The sequence below is a fragment of the Parasteatoda tepidariorum genome, chromosome X1, assembly GCF_043381705.1.
Source record: "Parasteatoda tepidariorum isolate YZ-2023 chromosome X1, CAS_Ptep_4.0, whole genome shotgun sequence".
Taxonomy (NCBI): Eukaryota; Metazoa; Arthropoda; class Arachnida; order Araneae; family Theridiidae; genus Parasteatoda; species Parasteatoda tepidariorum.
Window position 1 is genome coordinate 26509958 of NC_092214.1, and position 24412 is coordinate 26534369.

Below are 24412 nucleotides of genomic sequence, written 5' to 3' on the forward strand. Positions count from 1 at the left end.
TCAACAATGTCTTAAATTATTTTTGAACAAATTATTTGCAAAGTTAAGCGTAAGAAATATTAAAAGTTCAAAATACAGTTATTTATTTTTAAAAGTTTCTTTAAACAAAATTCTGATAAATTCATAAAATGTTTGGTTTAGTGAAGCTATTGTCAAACAATTTTGCACATGAGGTATATCATATTAAAGCGAAATGTTGTGTAGAATACAATCGAGCGCTCTATCACTCCGCTTGGTCGCATCTGATGGTAGTAAATATCATCATTTCTGAGAACTATTGTTTTGAAAACAAATGAACGCACATCTTTCAAAATGTTCGTAGTTTTTAATTGTCTATTCTTGGGTAAAGCAATTTCTAACAAAGTTGTAGGACTCAGTCACGAAACTGTCTTGCAACTGACACAAAGATACTGCCTTTTGATCTTTGATTGGATCTTTATGAAAATCATGTTTTTATTCTTTATAACTGAAGCAATTTTTTTGCCTATCAAAGAAATGAAAAACAATGGTTTTTACCCTCTTCTTAAATCTGAAGTAAGAATTACCATATTTTGAATATATTACTTTATATTTAGTTTCTTAAAAAGGAAATAAAAATCTCGTATTTTGAAAGTATTTTTAAGAAGTGTTTAAAATTAAGTGTCGTCATAACTCGAAGTTTAGTTAGTTTGATCATATTTATTTATTCATATGATTAAAAAAATTATATTAATTCAAAAAGGAGATTACGAAACTAGATTACACATTTTAATCTTAATTATTCAACACGATGTTTTTACTTGAAATAAAACATTACTTTATTTCTTGTTATTGAATCCACACAGATATTTCTTTTTAATGTTTGATTGAATCTTTATTATTTAAAAGTAAAAGAGAATTAAAAAAATTATTTCGCTCATTTCTAACTTGTTGTTAATTTTGAAGTAAGAAATACCATATTTTAAATACATTCTGAGTGAAAGGAAATAAAAATCTTGTAATTTGGATAACTTTCTCTATTTGTTCATTAAAATTTATATTTGAAGGAGATCTTGCTAAGACTATCACAAAGATAATGCCTTTTGAGTTATATGAAAATTATATTTTTATTCTTTACGTGATTGAAACATATTTTCCCTCTCCTCTTACAATGACAAAACAATGATTTTACTCTTTTGCTAGGTTTGAATTAAAAATAACTATATTTTGAATACCTTTTTTCATACATTTATTTATTAGATTAAAAGGAAATTAAAATCCTATACCTTTAAAAACTCCTTGAAGTATCTTTAAGAAGCATTTAAATCAATGCGCGATATAACTCTAAGTTACTTATGACTTTTTTATTCATTAAAATATATATTTGCAAGAGATCTGCCATGCAACTGGCATAAAGTTACTGCTTTTTGATCTTAATGAAAATGATCTTTATGAAAAGGATCTTTTTGTTATTTTATAACTTAAGCAATTTTTTCGTGCTTCATAGAATGCAAAGCAATGGTTTTTACCCTGTTGTTAGGCTTGAAATAAGAATTACCATATTCTGATTATGTTATTTTATATTTAGTTTGAAATAAAGGACATAAAATTATGTATATTGAAATATACGAAAGATTATTATTCACTCATTTTGAAATATCTAGAATATATTCATGCAGCTAACAAAAAGGAACTACATTTTCATCTTTGATTGGATCTTTATGAAATTAATGTTTCTATTTTTTAGACTTCAAAACTAAAACAATTTGTTTTGCTCATTATAAAGATACAAAACAAGTGGTTTTACCATCTTTGAAGCAAGGATTACAATAATTTGAATATATTATTTTATGTTCAGTCTTTTAAAATGAAAATTAAAACTTCCTAAATTAACTCTCCCTAAAAACTCCCTAATTATTGAAGTTAACGAGTCAGTGTTGGCCTTATTAATCTAAGTTACGTATGACGTTATCAATTTGTTAAAATATGTATTTAAAAAAGACTAAGATAGTGAATTCAACACTAAAACTTTAGTTTTAGGACATGTTATTTCGCTCATTTAACTGAGCTTATTATTTCATTATTTAAGCTATAAAAATATTTAGATTTCACTTACAATAAACTATTTAATGCTTAAAAATGTTTCCTTAAATTTCACTTAATTAAATTCCACCCCTGTGACATCCCTACTATTTTGTCGATTCCCTACTTAATGACATGACAGTTAATGACAGTTACTTTCCATTGCGTTTGATAATGAGCCCTGTCCTGATTTTCCTCTTTTGGACTTTGTGTTTTTATTTCAAAGTTGTTTTTTTTTTACTTTTATTTATTCTCCAATTATTCGTTAGTAACTTTACTTTTCCTAAATCAAATTAGTTTTTTTTTCTCATTCTTGTCTGGAGAATCTTGAAAATGGGCGCCCATTTTTTGAGCTCTTAAAGCATGTTGACTTTTCTTAGCTTTATAATTTTTGCAGCAAATAAAATGAGAATTTTTTTTAAACTTTGAAAAAAATAATGGAAGAAAAATAATAAAGAAAATAAAATAAAAAAGAATAGAAAGAGCAGAGCAACTTTTAGTGTTTTATTTTGCCCAAAATCAGCCATAGGAGGGTTAAAAATTCTTTTGAAAATTCTTTTGTAAAACTCACATTCTTAATTTATTTTGTGTAAATTAAATTTTGCTATAAAACTTTACCAAATAAAAAGTCTGATATACCGTAACTTTACAGTAGTATTTTTTATAAAATCACTGAATCACTGTAATTAAATAAAAACAACTGTAAAAATTACGGTTTTAAAATTTTACGGTAAAACAAATTTTATGGAATTTTTTACAGTAGGGAGCAGCTTATTATATTTTCCAATTTATGTTTAATTGGAGTAGTTTTCCAACAATCTCTTCATATTCCATTTCTTTGATAAGTAATTATTATTTTTTAGTGCAAAATTTAACTAAAATAAAATCCTTGAAATTTTTTAAGCCATTCTATGAAAAAATGTTTTTTTCTTTCTCTTGTATTAATTTTGTTCTTTTCTCCTTTTTCATGCATGATAGGTTTCAGTTCTCATACTTTCATAGAGATAAACTATTATGCCGTTTCGAAATACCTTTTCATAAATTCAACTCTTGCTTTTTATGTATCATACCCGTTGTTTGGAACAAATAAATTCAATTCTAGTTGCATAATCATAAACCAACTGTCTGATTAGTGCATTTCTCTTTACATGACTTATGTTTGAGCAATTTATAATATATTTTTCAAAAAAACTATTATTCTTCTTTTGGGGTGATAGTTCGGTAAAAATAGATAATTAAAGAATAATTATATTCACTTAATTATTAATGTCAGTATTTTGGCCCTTTATTATCTGTTATCTTATGTAATAATGATGTCAACTTAACTTCATATGTTCTTGCTGTATGACTTAAAATAGCATTATGAGTACAGCCTTTAAAATTCCGTCATATCTCCTTCTATTACTTAGGATGTCTTCCATTTTTACACCATAAATTTAAACCACTGTGCCCTTGCTTCACCTACAATAAAAAAAGTAGAAAAGTAGACACTTTTGAAAAAGGTTGTAAAAATGCTTAAAAATAAATTAACAAGTTTAAGTTTTTAATTTCATTTGAAAATTTATAAAATTAATAAATTTTACAGATAATCTGACGTATTTACTGTGTATTTCTGAATGTTAAAAGGTTCCCCATTTCATACAGTTTAGCATTTATCAATAATATCTGTCTATGAGTATTTAAATGAAATAAATATACAAATTAAAAACTACCACTTTCAATTAAATATTCATAATAGAATTTAAATAATAAGGATGAATTAGTTTTTACTGTAAGCTTACAACTTTACTTCTATAATTTTTAATTCAAAAGTTCAAAACAATGCTCACCTTGCACAGATTGCAGCATTCCAGGAAATGGCTGAACTTAACTAAACTTGTTTCCTTAAAAGAATACTTAAGTGCTCTCACCGACATTTATATGATATTATTAACTTCAAAAATAAAATTTATGTTCAAAAATGTCCTCTTTGCTTTGTTTTAAAAATTAAATGATATGCTTCTGACCTTTATATAGCTGAATAGTGGAAAATCGATTTTCTTTCATAAATTCTTAAAAAAATACAAATGTTGGACTTTTTTTAATAAATAATTTTACATTTTTTTAAAAATTCTTATGATCCATCCAATTATCAATACAAATATATCACAGAGTTCTAACACATAACAGAGTTTCTCAAGACAGGCCTATTTGTCTAATTGATTAGGTTAGATGTCTACTTATAATTAGTGTGGCTAGACATATTAATTTACAATCCATCCATCTTGTTAAATCAATATGTTTTACTAAAGCTGAATATTATAAATTTTGTTTGTTGGATACGAATCTATTCCTTCTGTTCTAAGATTAGTTTTCCATTAAACAAAATTAGGGAAAAAAAACTTTCTACTAAACCACTCTTGGTCATAGAACACTATTGAAATCCAATATTACATAATTGAAACGTATTACTAGTACTGAAATCCTGTACCATCCATACTACTATTTCAACCGTATTACTGCTATTGAAATCGATCAATCGATAAATTAATTAAATGTGGTAATAAAAACCTTCGTCAAACGAAAAACATTTTTCAAATCATAATGATATAAAAAAATCATATTATATAAATTCGATTTTCGTTAAGTTTTATATAAGATATTTATTAAAAATACATTACAATCGATTTCCCTATAAAAACTATCATTGAGCATTAACAAAAGCCTCTAAGGTAAGAAAATTTCTTTAGCCAGTCTGTAATCAAAAGAAAAATACATTATGGTCTGGTTAACATAAAACCGAGCGCATGTTTATGCGTATTTATATATATATCAGTAGCAAATTACTTAGTCCTAATCTTGCGAAACAGAGGTTTAGTAATTTAGAAGACTATTGAAAAACACATTTTTTTTAGTCAAAGACGATGACAAAAATAAAACTACGGCATGAGTCTGTTTCCTTTCTGTTTCTTTTTTAATTTCGTTTTTTTCTTACTGCTGTTCTTGTCTTGATGAGATTTTCCGTGGTTCTTATTTAAGAGTCTAATCTTTTGTTGTAGGTATTGTGCTCGCAATACCTTTTCTTTAAAATGATCCAAATTTTTTTCTCCTTTTTGTTATACAGAGTTTTTAGCATCCCAATTAAAGAAAAGGATAGAAATCTAAATATAGAAACAATTGTTGAGTTTGTTAAATGCCTAACTCAGCATTCTTTGCCATAGCAAAAGGTTTGAATCCTTGCCAATATCTGTCTGCCAAGATGTGCATTGTTTTGAAACAAAAGATTCCGCCTAGTGGGAATGTTCTTAATCTGAGTATCAGAATATTTATTAATGCTTTGAGTTCGTGAAAAAATCTGATTAAAGGTTTTGTAAGGCCTAGATTTAAATTATTTAAGTTCTTAAAAGCAACCATTTAAATATTTTCTTCATTCTTTTAAAGAAATAACTTAAACTAATCGCACCTTATTCAATGAGGCTTTTTTTAGTGATTTATAACAGAAATGAATAAATTTTTGTTCCCTATAAAATTCAAAGTGAACAATAAATCACTTATAAAATTGTTGATACGAGATTCGAAATTATGTCGTATTATCAAGCAATGGTTCATTAACATTGTGAACCTATAAATGAAAACCATTTACTGAGTTCAAAAATAAAATAATGGCATAATTTGATTGTTGTTTCAAAAACATAGGCCTCTGTGTTGATGAAACTTACTTAAACCGCGCACGAGTAAAAAAAAAATACTTTTTTCTTCAATTTACCTAAAATAATTTTCAGTTTTATTAAAATATTTTATTTCAATTTATATAAAGCAATTTACTATTATATTTAAATTATTTTTAAATTTAAATAAAATTATTTTCAGCTGCACTGAAATATCTTTTTTAATTCTTATACAATTCACATCTAATTTTTTACGAGACCAGCATTAAAATTACTTAAATTTCCAAAAATGACCATTCAAATATTTGTTTCAATAATTTAAGACAAATAATTTAAATTAATTGCACTTTTTTCATTCATACTTTTTTTGATTATTCATAACAAAAATAAATATTTTTTCGATCGCTGTAAAATTCAAAGTAAACAATAAATCGCATTTAAAAAGTGTTAACACGAGATTTAAAATTATATTTTATTTTTAAGCAATGGCACATTAACATTTTGAACTTATAAATAAGAACTATTTATCTTCGGTCAAATCACAATATTATTGTAGTTTAAAAGATGCGGTAACTCTGTTTTGTTGTAATTTAATTAAATCATAAATAAGTAAAAAATAAAATAAAAAATTGAAAATTTGCTTAGAAAACTTTTCAATTTTATTATTTTTTTCACTTTTAATTAAATACTTTTTCAATTTAAATGAAATAGTTTTCAGTTATATTGAAAATCTTTTTTATTCATATAAAATACTCTTATTATATAAATTTTTTTCAGTTTACATAAAATAAGTTTTAATTACATTAATTACTTTTTTAAAAACTATTACACTAACCCCTGAGTACGAGAAAGCAAAAACTATGCTATATTAATTCTTAAATATTCAAAGAGCATTGATAAAGGAAGAAAAAATCCTTTTCTCCAGACGAGACTCATCCGTCAAGGGGATGAGATGGATAGAAAAATTCTAAATATGCTTTTAGCCGTCACTTTCTTAATTTTCTCACATAAACTAATGTTAGATCTCGACTCTACTTGGCGCATGAAAAATAAAAGAAAGTCATCCAATAAGAATGGGAAAAATATTGTTAGAATTTTAATAAACTTTTTTAGACAAAATTATATTAATACAATTCTTCAATGCATTTTATGAAATGCAGATTAGTCTGGGTTTAGATGTTGGGTGAATTTCCTTGTTTTTTTACGTAATACACAAGCAAACTTTCAGCTTTATTCATAGCTAGAAAAATGGCTAGGTTCATTTCTGCTCCTTTCGTTTTTTTTATTGCTCAGTAATTCAAAAAAATAATTTACTGAATGCGTTGAGTATTTCTGTCTTTTCATAATTTGATCCAAAATCATTCATATGTTATCCTTATAGGAAGGTTAAATATAGAACCCTCATACCCAGAATAATGGGAGGGGTCCGAGTGGCCCACAGGGTATTTTGGTAGGTACCCCATAAACCCAGGTAGATTTGGGTATAAGGTACCCCAGTTTCAACAAGGAAACAAGAGTATTTTAGAATATCTTCAATTATTATTTGTAGAGAAAAGGAAACTCAATTATCTAAGTAACAGATGTATAATTGAAAAGTCAGTGCTATGTTTAATCAAATATTTTCGTTAATCAATTCAAATGAAATACCATAGAATTTTGATTAACTACTATCTAATATATTTCTTATTAAATTTACTGTGATTATATTTTAAGGTTTTGGATATGTACTTGATCTATACACAAACAAGCTGGGAAGGGCCAGACAGGTCCCTTCAGTCTTTCTAGAAATACAACAGTGTTCATCTTTCGAGTGTTAAACGTTAGTAGTAATTTTTAAAAAAAAAATATATATATAAAAACTGACAAATGTACAGTATTAAATTACTTATTCGAAATTGATGGTAGTTTTATTGCCTTACCGTTTTAAGCAAAATCTAACATTTCTTTGAATTATCATTCTCTATATCTCTTAAACAAATCAAACGATACTTTTATTTCTGACTTGTTTTTAATTTTATAATATGTCAAATTACAGGCTACCATCGAAACGATTTAAAAGCTGAAAAACGTTGAGAAAACAAATATTAAAAATTTAATATGACGAGAGAAGATGGCTCTTAACTGTGGATGAAAAACTGTTTTCGTTTTTGAATAATTTAAGTTTACAGAATTTTTTACCTTCGTTTCAACCGATTTCATACAGAGTAAACAAAAATAAAATGTTAGATATATATAGATACTCTTTATTTTAACTCCTTTAGTGCATCGAAATGACTTTTAAAATTAAGAAAGCATGAATGTTACTTATGTTACTATAAAATAAATAGTTCCATATACAATTAAGGTGCATTTATTTATGATAATTATAATAATATCTGAATGATATATTGTTCAGTTCTTTACTTGAAAAAGTACTTTATAGTTGGAACTTACAGTTCTGAATCCTCTTTTAGTAATAAGGTATTTATTACAAAGTGACTTATAAAGATTTTGCTTATTTCATAATAATAATTTCTTTTTGCAATACAGCTAGAATTTGTCTCTTTTTTTAATTTGTTAACCAAGTTTTGCCCTCATTTCTGATTTTTAAACTCATTTTGAAATTACAAGGGAAGAAAAATCACTCATAGATTCGAGATCTTTCATTATTTTAATCTATGANCCTAGAACGTGAAAATCCGATCATTAGATATTTAGGGTGGTTCGTTTTTTATTTTGTGCACTGTACGTGAAGTGCAGCAAGGGACATTTTTAAGCTTTTATTTCATTTTATACAAAAAAAAGCATGAAAGCATTTGAAGCCAAACTGAAATCTTAAAACAAATGCACTTCATGAATTTCACTTGCTACAATTGCTATATATTGTTTTGCATTTATGGAGGGTTTACTAGGATGGCGATAGTCATGCTAAGGAACATTTTAAGCATATATTCGTTCATAATTTTTAACTGAAATAAAAGTAAAGAGGGCTAAAAAACTAACAGTATTTATGCAAAATAATATGCTTAGTTTTAAAAAATTTAAACTTATCACCAAGAAAATATTGACGTAAGAAGTCAATTTAAAGAAATGGGATATGTTATCCCGTTATCTTTCTTTATCCTTAAAGAAAACTGTTATTATTCACGCAACCAATATAAAGTTTACTAATTGGAAATATTAGTTCATCCTATATACAAAACTTTTTAGTTCATCCTATATACAAAATAGGCACAAATAGAATTTATTTAATTAAAAGGTGCAAAATGTTTTGGAATATTAAAAGTTGCAAAGTTTTTTGGAATATTAAAGCTCAAAATGCAAAATTAGATTTTACATCTTAGGAATAAGTATATAATAACTTATTTTAAAATTTGACTGTAATTTAAAAACAATTGGTTAAATAATGCTTCTATTCTACAAGGAATGGCCAAAATTATGTTAGTTCTATGCTCACAATTTTCAGAAAAACGCACTACTTTTGTTTGTAGCATCAATTGTAACGTCTTTGCATGATGATATGGTACGGTATTGACGGTAAGCAAGACATGATCAATTTCCTTTTTTATTTTTTAAACTAAGACCAACGTAGAAGCCTGTTATGACAACTTCTTAGAAAACTTATAAAAAAAAACATATCTGCTTACATTTATCGTGGGGATGCTTACCACTTTGCCCTCTTCCTATACATTGTTGGAAAAAGTGTAGTATATCATTAAGAATAAATTAATAATAAAAATAAATTAATAACAAAAATAAATTAATAATAAAGTAAATTAATAACAAAAATATATTAATAATAAAAAATAAATTAATAACAAAAAAAAATAATAATAATAAAATAAATGCATAACAAAAATATATTAATAATAAAAAATAAATTAATAATAAAAAATGATCTAACACAAGGAGTTAATTTCCAAAAGAACTTATTTTTAATACACTACCCACCAATATTAATTTGTCGATACGAACTTAACTTTCCGTTAAACTCTGAACTGCTTACTTCAACTTAAGTTTCAATTATACAGACTCTAAAAAAATTTATAAGGAAACAATTTAGGCCGTTAAACATGAAACAACTTATAGCTTATTGAATATTTTACCATTACTGAATGTCAATAGTTATAGAAAAGCATCGGTTTGTTTTTGCTTTTATACTCAATTCTATTTTGTTGAGGAGCGTTCAAATCCATAATATACGATTCTTGCAGATAAATTTCTGTTTAGTTAAATAGATCGGGAGAGCCGCTATACATATATAACAAATATATTACTGATATGAGTGATTATTTGATATATAAGGTATTAATACTTGAATAAAAAATAGGTTATCCATGTTACTTAAAATCTATACAAATTTTTCTCTGATGTTTGTTTTTAAGCCATGAAAACTTTCCATTATTATCAAAGTATAAATAATAATTTATTCATAAAATCTGTTTTTATTTTTCAATAATCCTTTTATCGTAGCTTCTTTGTGCCAGCGGCACATTTTCCATGAATCTACTAAACTTTTAAGCTTCTATCTAAAGACGATTTTTTTCTTTAAATTGGAGTAAATAGTTTCTTCAGTTTTTCCGAATGGAATATCTTTATATTTGGCGGAAGGAATTTTAACCACGTGGTACTTAGTTCTCACTTGAATTTTAAATTTGCGCTTTTACTACATGCTATAAACAAAATGGAAAAGCTTTCCTTAATAAACATAAAACTAGATTTCAACACTGCCAACAAAAATTCATTTAACTTATTATCTGATATTACTGAATAACTTTAGCAGCTCTTAAAATGGCAAAATAAAAACAAAAATATTTTGAATTACTAATCGGATTTTTTAAATACATCTAAATATGTTTTAAAGAAGCATGAAAAAAAATTAATGAACCCCAAAATTTTTAATCTGGCTTACTAAAACGTAATGAAAATATGCTTTCAAATGGCCAGAAAAGGCTCTTTATATACTTGATCAACTTTATATATTTGGTAACTTGATCAAATTTTTGCACAAAACCCATTGAATTTGCTGGTTTGTACTGAGGGAAAGCAATCAGTTTATACTCAGAATTAAGGGTAAGATCAAATTACTTACGTTAAGTACTATGCGTGTCAAAGAAAAGACGTTAACAGCTGTTAACAGTTTACTTAATCCTCTTCATGGAGAATTTGTGTGGTCGTAATAAAGTGCCTAATATTTTGAAACTATTATTGTGAAATTTAAGCACAGTGCTCAAGATGACCCAGAATAACTTTTGATCTAATGATCAGAATTTCACTTTAGTGGTTTGAGATTGCGACTTCAAATATACTAATTAATTAGTGCAGACGATATTTAAAGTTACGAAATTAGACACAAAACGTTTCTCTTTTTAATAAACATACTTTTGTTTCGCCTGATTCGAATTTGTGACCCACAAAATATCGGGAGTTATCGCATCTGGGATCTATGGTCTCCATAGTTTTATCGGGAGAGCGGTCCAAAGTTTTGATCTTTGAATGTTAATCTTATTTTTTTCCGTATTTCACCATATCTAGAAAACTTTTTAAGGGAATTAGAAAGTATCTCACTCGATTGTAAAACTCGTTTATCCAAGTTAAATTCCATCCTGAAAAATAGCGTTTAATAAATATTATTATTTTTCATAATTTTATTTAATAATAGGGGAAAACTTTAGAATTGTAAGGAATATAATTTTTGCATGGCAAATTACACATGGTAAATTACACATCACGTGGCAAATTACAAAATTTTAGCGAAATTGGTTGAATAGTTCTTCAGAAATCGAATTGTAAAGAAGCCGTAATTTTAAAACTTGATTTCTCAGGAACTATACGATCGATTTTGCTCATACTTCGTATGTTGCCATGTAAAATTGCATTCTTTAAAATGACTTAAAAATTGTAAGCTTTGCAATTCAAAAATTGTTCCACCATATTTAAATAAAATAATAAATATTTACTTAGAGTAATATTTTGCACGGAATTATCCTTAGAATTACGAATTTTATATTTGTGTTCAAAAATATTTGAACTCGCTTAAGAATGTTCTCAAGATATGGCAGAATAGGCAGAAAATAAAATTAACATTATAGGGTCCAAACTTTGAACCGTTCTCCTCACAAAACTATGGGGACTGCATTTCCTAGATTGCAACTACATTTCGGGGGTCGAAAATCCGAAAATTCAAGCCTTTGAAATAAAAGGATGTGTATACGGAAAAAATACGCTTTTGTGTCCGATTTTGTAACTTAAAATATCGTCCGTACTTATTAATTAGCATATTTGAGGTAACCCTCTGGAACCTTTAAGATTGATTCCTAGAACGTGAAAATCCGATCATTAGATATTTAGGGTGGTTCGTTTTTTATTTTGTGCACTGTACGTGAAGTGCAGCAAGGGACATTTTTAAGCTTTTATTTCATTTTATACAAAAAAAAGCATGAAAGCATTTGAAGCCAAACTGAAATCTTAAAACAAATGCACTTCATGAATTTCACTTGCTACAATTGCTATATATTGTTTTGCATTTATGGAGGGTTTACTAGGATGGCGATAGTCATGCTAAGGAACATTTTAAGCATATATTCGTTCATAATTTTTAACTGAAATAAAAGTAAAGAGGGCTAAAAAACTAACAGTATTTATGCAAAATAATATGCTTAGTTTTAAAAAATTTAAACTTATCACCAAGAAAATATTGACGTAAGAAGTCAATTTAAAGAAATGGGATATGTTATCCCGTTATCTTTCTTTATCCTTAAAGAAAACTGTTATTATTCACGCAACCAATATAAAGTTTACTAATTGGAAATATTAGTTCATCCTATATACAAAACTTTTTAGTTCATCCTATATACAAAATAGGCACACATAGAATTTATTTAATTAAAAGGTGTAAAATGTTTTGGAATATTAAAAGTTGCAAAGTTTTTTGGAATATTAAAGCTCAAGATGCAAAATTAGATATTACATCTTAGGAATAAGTATAAAATAACTTATTTTAAAATTTGACTGTAATTTAAAAACAATTGGTTAAATAATGCTTCTATTCTACAAGGAATGGCCAAAATTATGTTAGTTCTATGCTCACAATTTTCAGAAAAACGCACTACTTTTGTTTGTAGCATCAATTGTAACGTCTTTGCATGATGATATGGTACGGTATTGACGGTAAGCAAGACATGATCAATTTCCTTTTTTATTTTTTAAACTAAGACCAACGTAGAAGCCTGTTATGACAACTTCTTAGAAAACTTATAAAAAAAAACATATCTGCTTACATTTATCGTGGGGATGCTTACCACTTTGCCCTCGGGTTACGTAACGCTCGTCGATTGTTTTACTTCAGACCACCATGGTGCGACCTGTCTAAAAATATTTTGATTTTTTAACTAAATGCTATATAAAATTAAGAATTTCGAAAATAAATTCACCTTGATAAAGCAAAGTATGCCCGCTGTCCAACAGTCAGAATGTAGTTTTATGTAAAAATAGGTTAGGATCCTCTAATCTAAAGAATTCCTTTAACATTAAATTAAGTGTCTTGAAGCATTTTAATCCCCACAACTCCTCATGTACAGTTTCTTGCATTGTTTCTAAGCAAAAATATGCAGATCCCAAAAAAAGTTTAATTGAGCTTTCCGATTCACGACGCTTATGTACAGAAGCAAACTAAGAACTACGAAGATGCTACTGATTACTAAATAATTAATAATAAACGATAATACTAAATAAATAAATACTAAGACTAAACTAAATCAAATTAAAAAAATAATCGCACTGATTCAGTTTATAAAATATTTATTTTAAAACTAGTTTTCCTTCAAAAATTATTCCACCCTGTACCTAGCAATTTAATGAAGTAAGTTCTAATAAATGATTTTAATTATAAATTCTTGCATATTGCTTTAGATATTTCGGTTTATTTTTGACAGCATTGAGATAGAGTAAATAATTGTAACAATTTCATAATTTAAATTTCAAACTTTCTATTTCATACAAAATTTACACTTTTTTTTATCATAGGTATCTAAATGAATGAGTAATACATTGAATAATAAAAATATTAATATTGAAATTTTTGTTTAAGATATTAAGTAATCCATGTGAGAATAAAAAGCTTAATTCTGAGTGTAATTATTAACTTTTGAATAAATGCATGATTTATTTTTGAATAAATTTTCAATTTGCTAAATTCTTAGTAAATAAAATGAAGTGTGCATTTTTTCTGCATATATAATTAATACACCATGTATATTAATATTACGATCAAAACTTTAATCACTATATTTGCAAAGCAGTTCTTGTGAAAAAAAAATATTATAGATCATTTTTTTGAATAAAGGCCTTTTTAAAAAAAAATAAAATGAATGTTTGATATAAGTGGTAATATATGAAATATAATGCAGTGAAATTAAATTGTGAAATCAAGAAATTAAATTCCCTCCATATGTCATAAAATTCATAAATAATTTTATTCCCCCAATTGCACTTATAATTAATTTAAATTTCAACAGCACGCAAATCAAAGAAAAAATCTCAATATTGCGAAAGGTTTCTTTCTATTAGTTCCTAGCTTTTAAAATATTTATAAAAAGTCAATCTGAATAAAATTCAATATTCTATTATCAAACGTATTAGAAATATTTTGAAAGACGAATTTCGAAAACATTTTTTGAAAATTTATTAAAAAGTTGTTGAGGAGACTTTTCATTTATCAAAACATGTTTTCGTTTCTGAAATATTGTTTGCTTACGAATGAAGCAGCCAGTGAGAGTTACGAAAAAGAAACTGTTTTTCTAAGGACATAAGGCTTATGCTTTTCAGGGAAGCTTCATGATCTACAAATGGTGTATGCAAAATATCAAAGGTACTTTACTACAATATTGCTTCTAGTTTTTACTTATAAGGAAGTGTCATTCATTAAATACGTTTTTTTTATATAATATTTTAGTTTCAAAATCATACATCAAATTTACTTTTTACTGTTGTGAAGTTATTTATAGCTTCTTATAATTTATGACTTCAATTAATAGCTTATTATAATTCATGACTTATAATTAACAACTTATTATAACTCATGACTTATAATTAATACTTATTATAATTGATACTTATTATAACTTATGACTTATAATTAATACTTATTATAATTTATGACTTATAATTAATAGCTTTTTAATTATGTTAAACTAAGCTGCAAAAAATTTTGGTGTACAGTTGTTATCATTTTTGGTATTGAGGTAACTAAAAATTTTTNTAATTAACAGCTTATTATAATTTATGACTTATAATTAATAGCTTTTTAATTATGTTAAACTAAGCTGCAAAAAATTTTGGTGTACAGTTGTTATCATTTTTGGTATTGAGGTAACTAAAAATTTTTACTGTGTAAGTAGTCATATTTTTTTATTTACTTTTTCACTGTAATGGTTTATTTATTTAATTACTCATTTTATATTTGTTTGTTTTCTGACTACGTATATTTTCATACACATTACAATAAACTAAATGGCTTCATTGTAAAAAATTATATTTAAAAACAAGCATTTTTTATTAATTTACTCGCAATTATTCTTTCACACAATTGTTATTTATTCACTTTTATAAAAAAATTTCCATAACCACTACAGTTCTCTACTTGAAAATATAATTAGTTTACCTAACCAAAAATGGTGGCAACTATACACCGAAATGTTTTACAGTGTACAATTTTTACCTAATACGCCACCATGTTCTATTTATATTGCAAAAGAAGAGTTCTGTTGAATGTAAATGGTTATTTTAATATCAGATGCTTTTCTTATTTTAAAACTTTAATATCTGCGCTTTAAAATGTTAAATTTAATAATTAGAATAAAAATTCGATTGCTTTATGTAAATAACTGCTTAACTCAGCATGTTACAAGTACCAAATAAGATAATAATTCATGCAATGAATTAGGACGAGAAACTGTCTGAAATTTATATTTTTCATAAATATCCTAAAGGTTATTCTTCTAACTGCATTTGTTACGATGCAATTCGGAAAAATTCAGTGATTTTTAAAAAAAATTCACTCAAACTTTAATTATCAATGTTTTATACCTTCGTAGTTAGAGCAAAATCGACGAAAAATGTTAACTATAGTATTTCATAACCAGAAAACTTTAAGTCGATTAAAAATCAAGAACTTGATTTGCTAATGGCATTTCAGGAACCTTTCTTTTTAGTACTTGCATGCATTAAGTCCACACTGTAAAAAATTTTGGATTAAATTACCGGCACTCAGGTTGCCGTTACTTTTTACCGTAAAATCCATTTTTACCGGAACATGTTGCGGGACAAAAATTTGATCTATCGTAGTTTTTACTGTAATGATTACCGTAAAATCCCTCAAGTTAAATAAGTACTACTGCAAAAATTACGATATAATATTTAACGGTAAAATGAATTTTACAGACGATGCACCTAAAGTGCTGGTACTTTATACCATAATTTCACTCGGATTTTTTTTTATTGTACAGTAAATGAGTCCATCGTAAAATGATTGAGTTAATTTAGCACCATCAAAATGTAATAAATGAAATTAGTTATTAAAGTCTTAAATAAATATACAAACAATCTTTATTTCTATGTTAAATCACTAAATGATCCCACCGTTAATACAATCAGTTTTTGATAAAGAGTTAAAGGACACAATATCAATAATATCAGTCTAGCGAAATGAATTAACTATCAATATCAGTTGCCAATGATGGTATCAGTTAGAATATTTACATCACTAGAAGGGAAGGAAAAAGTTTCGTATAATGAGTTGTTAGTGTCAGATCAATTTGGGTATGGCTTTTGAACTCATTATTTTTCAATTAGTTCAATAGTATAAGGTAATTTATACACGAAGTTAAATTTAGTTTCGATTACGCTTTGTTGCAATTTTAGAATAAGTTTTTTACAGTTTTTGGGTAGTATTAAAATGATTTTTTTCCATTTCAATAACATTTTCGTTTAAAATAAAAAATATATAAAATAATTTTTACATAAATCTTACAATAAATTGCTTTTTTAAAATACCTATTTTTATCTACACATTTTTAATACAGTCTTAATACAGAAATGGCGAAGCATTTGTTATGAAGAAATGTTATATTAAATTGAAGAAATGTTATGTTTTTTTCACTAGAAAGGCTTTAGAAAGCAGCTTTGATATAGGAAATTAAGCAGCTTAAATAGAAAGCAGCTTACAGATAGGAATTATATTCTTAAAGTATTTTCTAACGCATGATATTTTTGGTGATATTATTTATGTTATATTATTTTTGTGACAAATCAAATTATCAAGAAAACAAAGTCTAAATTTCTTCCAAATAGGGCATTTAATATTTCCCATATTTTAATTTCTAGTTTAGATCAGTTATTGGAAATATTCTTCAATGTACATGCAAAAGCAACTATAAAAGATTTTTGTTGCTGAAACTTTTTTTTTGTATAAGGAATCTGCAGTGCGTAATATTATAAAGATATAGTTCTTATTTCAGAGTAAATGATTTGATAAATGATTCAGCATAAATTAATTATTTTGCGCGCTTATTTTTCGAGTAGTTCAACCGCTAAGAAAACTATCAGAAAAATCTTTCCAACGTTGAATATTTGCACTTTAAACCATAACAGGGTTCAAATTTTATGTGATCTGATAAAAGTGTTAAATTGAACCATGCTTTTCTTCAACCTAAACTACATTAAGCAGTATAATATTTTGATTCAACTTCACATCAAATTTTGGTTGATGCAAATTTGAACGAAATTATGATTTAGCACACCCGAAATTTTTAACATTGTAGTCCCTAAAATAAATTAATCATCCAATAGTGATGTTTTATTAATATCAATTCGCGAAATAAAAAGTTTGAGTAATTTTTTTAAACTTATTGCATTTTGTATTCAAGTTACAGAACAAACTACACTGTAAAAAATTCTGGATCAAATTACGGTGAAATTTAACCAGAGGGCAGCATCCGTAAAATCCATTTTACAGTAAAATTCTACACCGTAATGTTTGCAGCAAAATTTATTTAATTATAGTGATTTGATAATTTTACATTAAGAATTACAGTGCGAATTGCAAGTTTCGTAGAATCTTATGGTGAAAATAGATTTTACGGTAAAAAGCACTGGCCCTCGGTGTTCTAGTACTTTTTACCTGAATTTGATTCAGAATTTTTTTTATCATGTACGTTCGAATGCATGATTTAGAAAAAAAAAAGCTTTACTAAGCGTGTAAGATAATCGAATATCTAACCAAAGATATTATTAAGAAGCCCAACAGCGATATTTTCCGATCGATTGATTTCAATTCAAGCCAATAAGCTTTCTTGTATGAAGGTGAGGTTTTTATTGGATTACATAGGAACTAATAGTGTTTTCTTCAGAAAATTATTATTTTCATTGATTGATGTTGCTAAGTGATTGGCTCCGAGACAATGTAGCCAAGAAACGTCGAAAAGAAACTGTCTCCTTTGTTGATTCTCTGACGTCACATTCACCATAATTGGGTTAAGTAGTGCCACACAACACCCCTCCTCACACTTTACCTGGCTACATCTTTCTGCTGAGATACTTGCTTTCGTCGGGGTCTATCGGGACAGTTGCGTTAGTGTGAGTGTTTATTTTGTTCTTTGCATTCACTCGCCGGGGACTTTAATAATACGTTGCATTCTTTTAAAGATATATGAATTACATAAATTACAATGCTGCATATTTTACCTAATGGCTATTTCGAAGGGATATATCCGTAAGCAAATAGAAATTTAATATCATTAATTGTTTCCATAATCGAAATTTCCTTTTTAGATCAGGTGAAAGTGAATTTTATTTTATTTTTAATTGTTCTGTTGAAAAAGGCTGGTCTATTTTACTGGCATTAACCATTTATATACCGTTTTTAGCCTTTTTTTCTAAAAATATATTTGAATTTTCAATCAAAAATTTTTAATTCGCAGAAACTGTTCTACAATAACCATAAAAATTCTTCTTCATTGCAATCTATACCCGAATTAGATTAAAGACTGATTTGAGGTGTCTTTCTATTTGTTGGCCTGTTTTTTCAGAACTGGTCAAAAATATCGAAAGTCTTGCTGCCTTGCGGAATTTTGTTCTTAATGTAAATTCGTAAATTTTCTTGTTTTTGTTTTCTACATATTTCTGTAAACCTCATGTTATACTTTGTGGAGCATGAGGAGTTTTCAATCATTTAAATTAAAAAAAATAAGCATAAAAAATATTAGATAACGAAAGCTGTTTTTAATCCCAAAAAAAGGTAATAGTAAGCAAATAGAATGAAATATAAAAATTTTATTTTAACTATTTCAAAATTTATTTTTTAAGAGAACATAAGCAATTAAATTAATGAATGTGAACGTGATAAATAAAATAGATTTATTTAGCTCAAATAGATTTCTGAATTTGAAATTAAAAAAAAGAAACATACCTATTTTAATCTTTAATCATGAAATAAATTTGCGTTTTTGAGTTAAGAGAGTTTTGTCAAGATCTTTTTACCCAAAAGAACTGTTTGCCACAGATCTCATTTTACCTTTTAGATCTTTGCCAGAATAAGGATATCACTCTTAAAGTTGTTTGAAACATATAATATGTATTTCGATGCAAAAAAAAATTCAGTTAGTACTTAATTAAAAGATAGTTAATATTAAAATTTTTGATAAAAATTTACTAGTTTTAATGCTAAAACAGCTCTTGGAAAAAAGTATAATACTTATGTAAGTAATCATTTTATTTTACTGCTGTAAAAGAAACATGTTCATTAGAATATCCTTTAAGTCAACGTTTCCTTTAAATTAAGTTGACATTAAATCCTTTAAGTAAAGTTTAAAGTTAGCGTTTTGAATACAATACATTTGATGACTCATTTTTTTTTAACTAAAGGTAAGAAATTAGTTTTGATGTAAAAGCTTGTTTCCTTATTCAAAAATATTTTAATAAGTATAAGAAATCACTTTGTTAACAAACTATTAGAAACTTATTTCATATTATACATATTATATTATTTTAACTTTTTATAAATGTTCTGTACGCATGACTAACATACTGTTTAGCCCCCAGGTCCTCCCTCGACCACCCCCAACCATGGCTGCTGTAGATCCCTTGCCTGCAGATGGCCCATCCGTCACCCTTACCATCCGACTCATTATGCAGGGAAAGGTAGGTGTTCATTTTCATGTATTGTAATTAAATTTGCCAAAAAATCCTAAGTATCCTAAGTGTTACTAGCTAATTTAATTTGCCAAAAAATCCTAAGTGTCCTAAGTGTTACTAGCTAATTGCGATGAACTTTTATAGCATAGACTGTTCCTACGCGAAAGATTATTGGATATTTCACTCTATTTCTAGAAATATGTTGGCAAATTGAAATAGCTTAATATACAGGCTAGTTCAAAACTCCAGCCCTTTGCAAAGGTCATCTTTTCACAACGTTAAGCTATTAAAAAAAGTTTCCAGTTGTTTCCAATCAGCATTGCTCAGACTTTTTCAGACTTATCTTAAAAAAGTAATATAATGAATCAGACTAATTGAGAAAGGCAAATGGCTTGAAATACATCAGGCAAATGGAAAAGTAAATGACATATTTTCTTATTAGCTTAAGATTGTCTGGGATCATTGCAATAAGTCTTAAATGTGTTAGAGCGATTAGAAAATACTAGAAACTTTTTTAATAAGCCTGGAGTACATACATGTTTTATAAAATGTTTAGTTCAATGAAAAGATTTTGTTAAAAATTTATCCTTAAGTTCTTGCCATCTTAGCAATGAGTTATTTATAGTGTATTACTTATAATTACTTATAGTGTTACTTGTGTTTCATTATAGTGTGTAACTATTACTTGCAAAACAATTTTGAAACAGAAAATAAGCTTTCACGTGACGCAAATTGAAATTGGTGATATTGTAAATCAAGACTTTTAAACTTTGCTGCCAAATATCTCCGTGGCAGCGTATCAATAGAAAAAAAATTAACCACATTTCTGACTTATACCGGTGAATTTTTATATAATACAAAATATTAACGTCATTGGAAACTTGGAGTGAAACTTGGAATACCTTCTTTTAGAACTGCTTATTTTAGATATTTTTGTAAGTTTACATACGAAATATTTAAAATACAAAATACTTTTTTTATTACTTTTTTTAAAATTGATTTATAAACATCAATCTGGATATATGAACAATATATCCAGATTGATGTTTATATTTTGTGTTTCATTTTAATTTTCTAATCAATATCTAAGTTTTCAAAACATTGCTTTTTACATTTACAATACAAAGAGAAATTTAAGAAACAGTTTTATTTCATTGCAGCTAATATTTAGCAAAAAGCATACTTTTTTAGAATCAATTAAATTTAACTCAAATTTAAACTTATTTTTCTGATCACTAGTGAATTGTTTGATTTTTAATACTTAAAAGGCATTAAAATTTAGTCTTAAGCTAATTTCTGATGGGATATTATTAATTGCAAGAAATCTAACAAGCATTTTAATGAACATAACAAAGGTAATTAAGATGTAATAGTTAGAATTATGAAATTATTGAAGTATTTGACCCAATTCCACGAAGTTTCTTAATGCAATGTAAGACAATAGCTTTACAACATACTTTTAATTGTATAGTGTGCAAAAAAACTGACTACCCTGAATAACTTTTGATCTAATAATCTGGTCTTCACGTTGTAGTACTCAGTCTTAATTGTTCGAGGGTGTGATTTCAAATATGCTTATTAATTAGCGCCGATGACTCTTCCCCAATCACCCTTCCCCTTTCTTTTTCATTGAAACATACACAATTCTATTTTAATTATAATACTCATTATGTGATGCATAGATTGCCCATACTATTTGTTCATTTTATTGTCGACATAACTTAAAAAAAATGTAAAGAACATATTCTTACTAAGGAGAAAAAAGACAGTAACATTAAGGTTATATTTTTTCTACATTGTACTTTTTATTCCAAGTAATTAATTGAAGAAAAACATATTGCTCTTAAGTTTGCTTCTTTTAGAGGAATTTTAGAAACAGTAGTTCATCGCTTCACTACAGCTCTATAATTTTTCATTTGTAACAAAACATCCTCAAAAGAATATTCAATTACTATCTAGCTAAATTTTTGAAACACACTTCTCCAGCTTTTAAATCTAAAACTAAGTTTTGCATGAAGACAGATTTTACAATAACCTAAAGCACATTCGGGAGAAAAAAACAGATAATTTTATCTAATAGCAGTATTTTATTGCAAGAAAGTTAAACAACGCATTGACGAATCATTAACAGTAAAATCAAAAACTCGGTTACACCCATCATATCAATCTGATATTATAATAAAAAAATTACTAACAAAATTTAATTTGTTTTCTTAATAACTCAAGTTAGTTCTCCCTGATTTTTTTTTATGTTCTTTATTTTACAATAAGAAATTCATCTGCAAATAAATAAAAGTGTCACCATCGAAATTTATCACAATATATTATAATGCAAAGATTCAGCAAAGCTGTATTTAATTGATTAGCGCAAGATTTGACAAATTTCTGTTAAGCCTATTAGTTAGTTTTGAATTCAGGTTACTTTACATATATCTCCATCTACTTATAGTGTTAACTGCTGTAATGCATATATGCATGAACTTGGTTTACCAGGAGCTGATACTTGGCTCCTTCTTCGTCTGATGGTATTCGACTATAATTTTAAGTTTCGCTGTTTTCGGAGATTCGCGAAATTTGATTACAGTATTTATAATAGATCTTTTACTTGAAGGGGAGAGTGAGAAATGAAGAATTTGAATAGTGAATTGTATCTCTATATTAAAATTACTGTTCCAAATCACATGATTTGAATCACTTGATTCGAATGGTGATTTGAATTACTTGAATCGAATATCTGATCTGAATTACTTGGTTCAAATCACTTGATTTGAATCACTTATCAGAATCCCTTGATTCGAATCAGTGATGACCATGGAGATTATGGCTCCTCAATTTCGTGACTAACGGATTCTGGCAGTGTGGTCATGGACGTTTGCGTTACACGGAGAAAAAAACAGTAGAAACCTCCCTGGGTCATTTCATTGGGAGGTGAGAGTTCTTACCCCTAAGCCTACGGTTTGCTAAGTTATTACTGACACTAGGGATGCTTAACTTATTGCAGTCGTAGGAAAATAATGTACTTATATTGGCACTAAGGGTATATAGGTTTTTTTTTTTTGGCCAAGCAAAATGAAATCGTACCGAAATGTATATGAATCAAAGATTTCACAGGTTGTATACGTTTCATATTTTCAGAATTTAGTTTTAAGAAATGTGCCACTATTCATGAAAAGTTAGACTAAAATGTTATTTGATTTGCTTCAAAAATATACAAAGGTGAAAAGAAAAAACAATCGACATGTTTCAGACACTCAAAAACAAGCGCCCGTTTTCAAGACCTACCAGACGTAAATGAAAAGAAACAAAAGTGCTTTGAAATCTAAAAGGTAAAGTTGTCAACGGAATATAGAAAACTATAGGTGAGGAACAAAACGAGAAAAACCATTGTAGCCGAGTGAGAAAAAGATGTAAAACAGAACATAAAAAACCACAGAGGCCGAGAGGGGCAAATCAAGGTGAAATGTATTTCCACGCGTTATTATGGTGACGAACAAATGTCGCTCACAAGGGAATCAGCATTGATATGAATAAAGCAAGATTCAATTTTTTTTCCTTGATATGTCCGTTATCAAGAATACGAAAATTCTTCAATTGCTGCGCATTTTGAAATCTTGGACTTAAATCCAATTGAAAAAATGCCAAAATTATTTCAACCCCAATCACATCAGCTCATATTGATGCTCTTGAATCTTGTTTTATAAATATGAATGCTGATTCCGTTGTTAACAACATTAGCTCCTAACCTCCTCACCACAACGCCTAGAAATGCATTTTACCTTGATTGCCCCTCTCGGCCACTGTGGTTTTTTTGTCCTGCTTTTTTTTTATCTTTTTCCCTCTCGGCTTCTGTGGTTTTACTAGTTTTCCTTCTCACCTCTAGTTTTCTATTTTTCGTTGGGAATTTTACGTTTATATTTCTAATCACATTTTTTTCTTCTCATTTATTATATACATTAAAGTCAAATATACATTAAAGTCATTTTTTTATAGATATGTCATTTTCATGAATTTCATTATCAAAGCATTAGCTGATTCGAATTAAGTGATTCAAATTAGTAGTGATTCAATTCAACAAGTAATTCAAATCACCAAAGTGAACTGTTTCCATTGATTCGAATCACTTGGGTAATTCATTTTGCTCAACTCTAATCATAACTTCCATACTGGGATATCTTGTCTTGTCGAAAAGGCATTTACACAGTGAGTAATCTAAGGAAAAAGTTGACAAATACGTTTTAATACTCGCTTTGGATAGCAGGAGCGCTTTGGTAGACGGTGCGGGACATATTTGGGAACATTTGAGGCAATAAAGCTCATTTTTTCTGTTATTGATCAATTTACTTTCAGCTGGGTGTAATTCAAATTAAGTGTAATATTAATAATTTGTCATCAAGTTTTTTTAATAACAATAATGCCTGTTATCATTTTATATTACTACTTTTTCATGAGACTAAAAATTATTTTCTTTATCAAATTTCTTGCTTTTGTTTTGCATACTTTTATTTTCGACAGACATAAAGCCTCGATTTTATTTTAGCTACAATAGTACTCCGTCA

General features: G+C 27.1%; 1 protein-coding gene across 8 annotated transcripts in view; it reads left to right on the forward strand.

Moving 5' to 3' along the window:
* LOC107456709 (poly(rC)-binding protein mub) overlaps positions 1 to 24412 on the forward strand; it is a 127944-nt gene that overhangs the window by 26880 nt on the left and 76652 nt on the right. For 4 of the 8 annotated variants that reach the window (XM_071187469.1, XM_016074648.4, XM_071187468.1 and 1 more), the window contains exon 2: positions 19757 to 19862. In XM_071187469.1, coding sequence (XP_071043570.1) covers positions 19788 to 19862 — 75 coding nt within the window. In that variant the 5' untranslated portion in view covers positions 19757 to 19787. Of the gene's footprint in view, positions 1 to 18187; positions 18436 to 19756; positions 19863 to 24412 lie in introns of those variants that run through there. The other 4 variants (XM_071187470.1, XM_016074647.3, XM_016074650.4 and 1 more) reach the window with 2 other exon arrangements.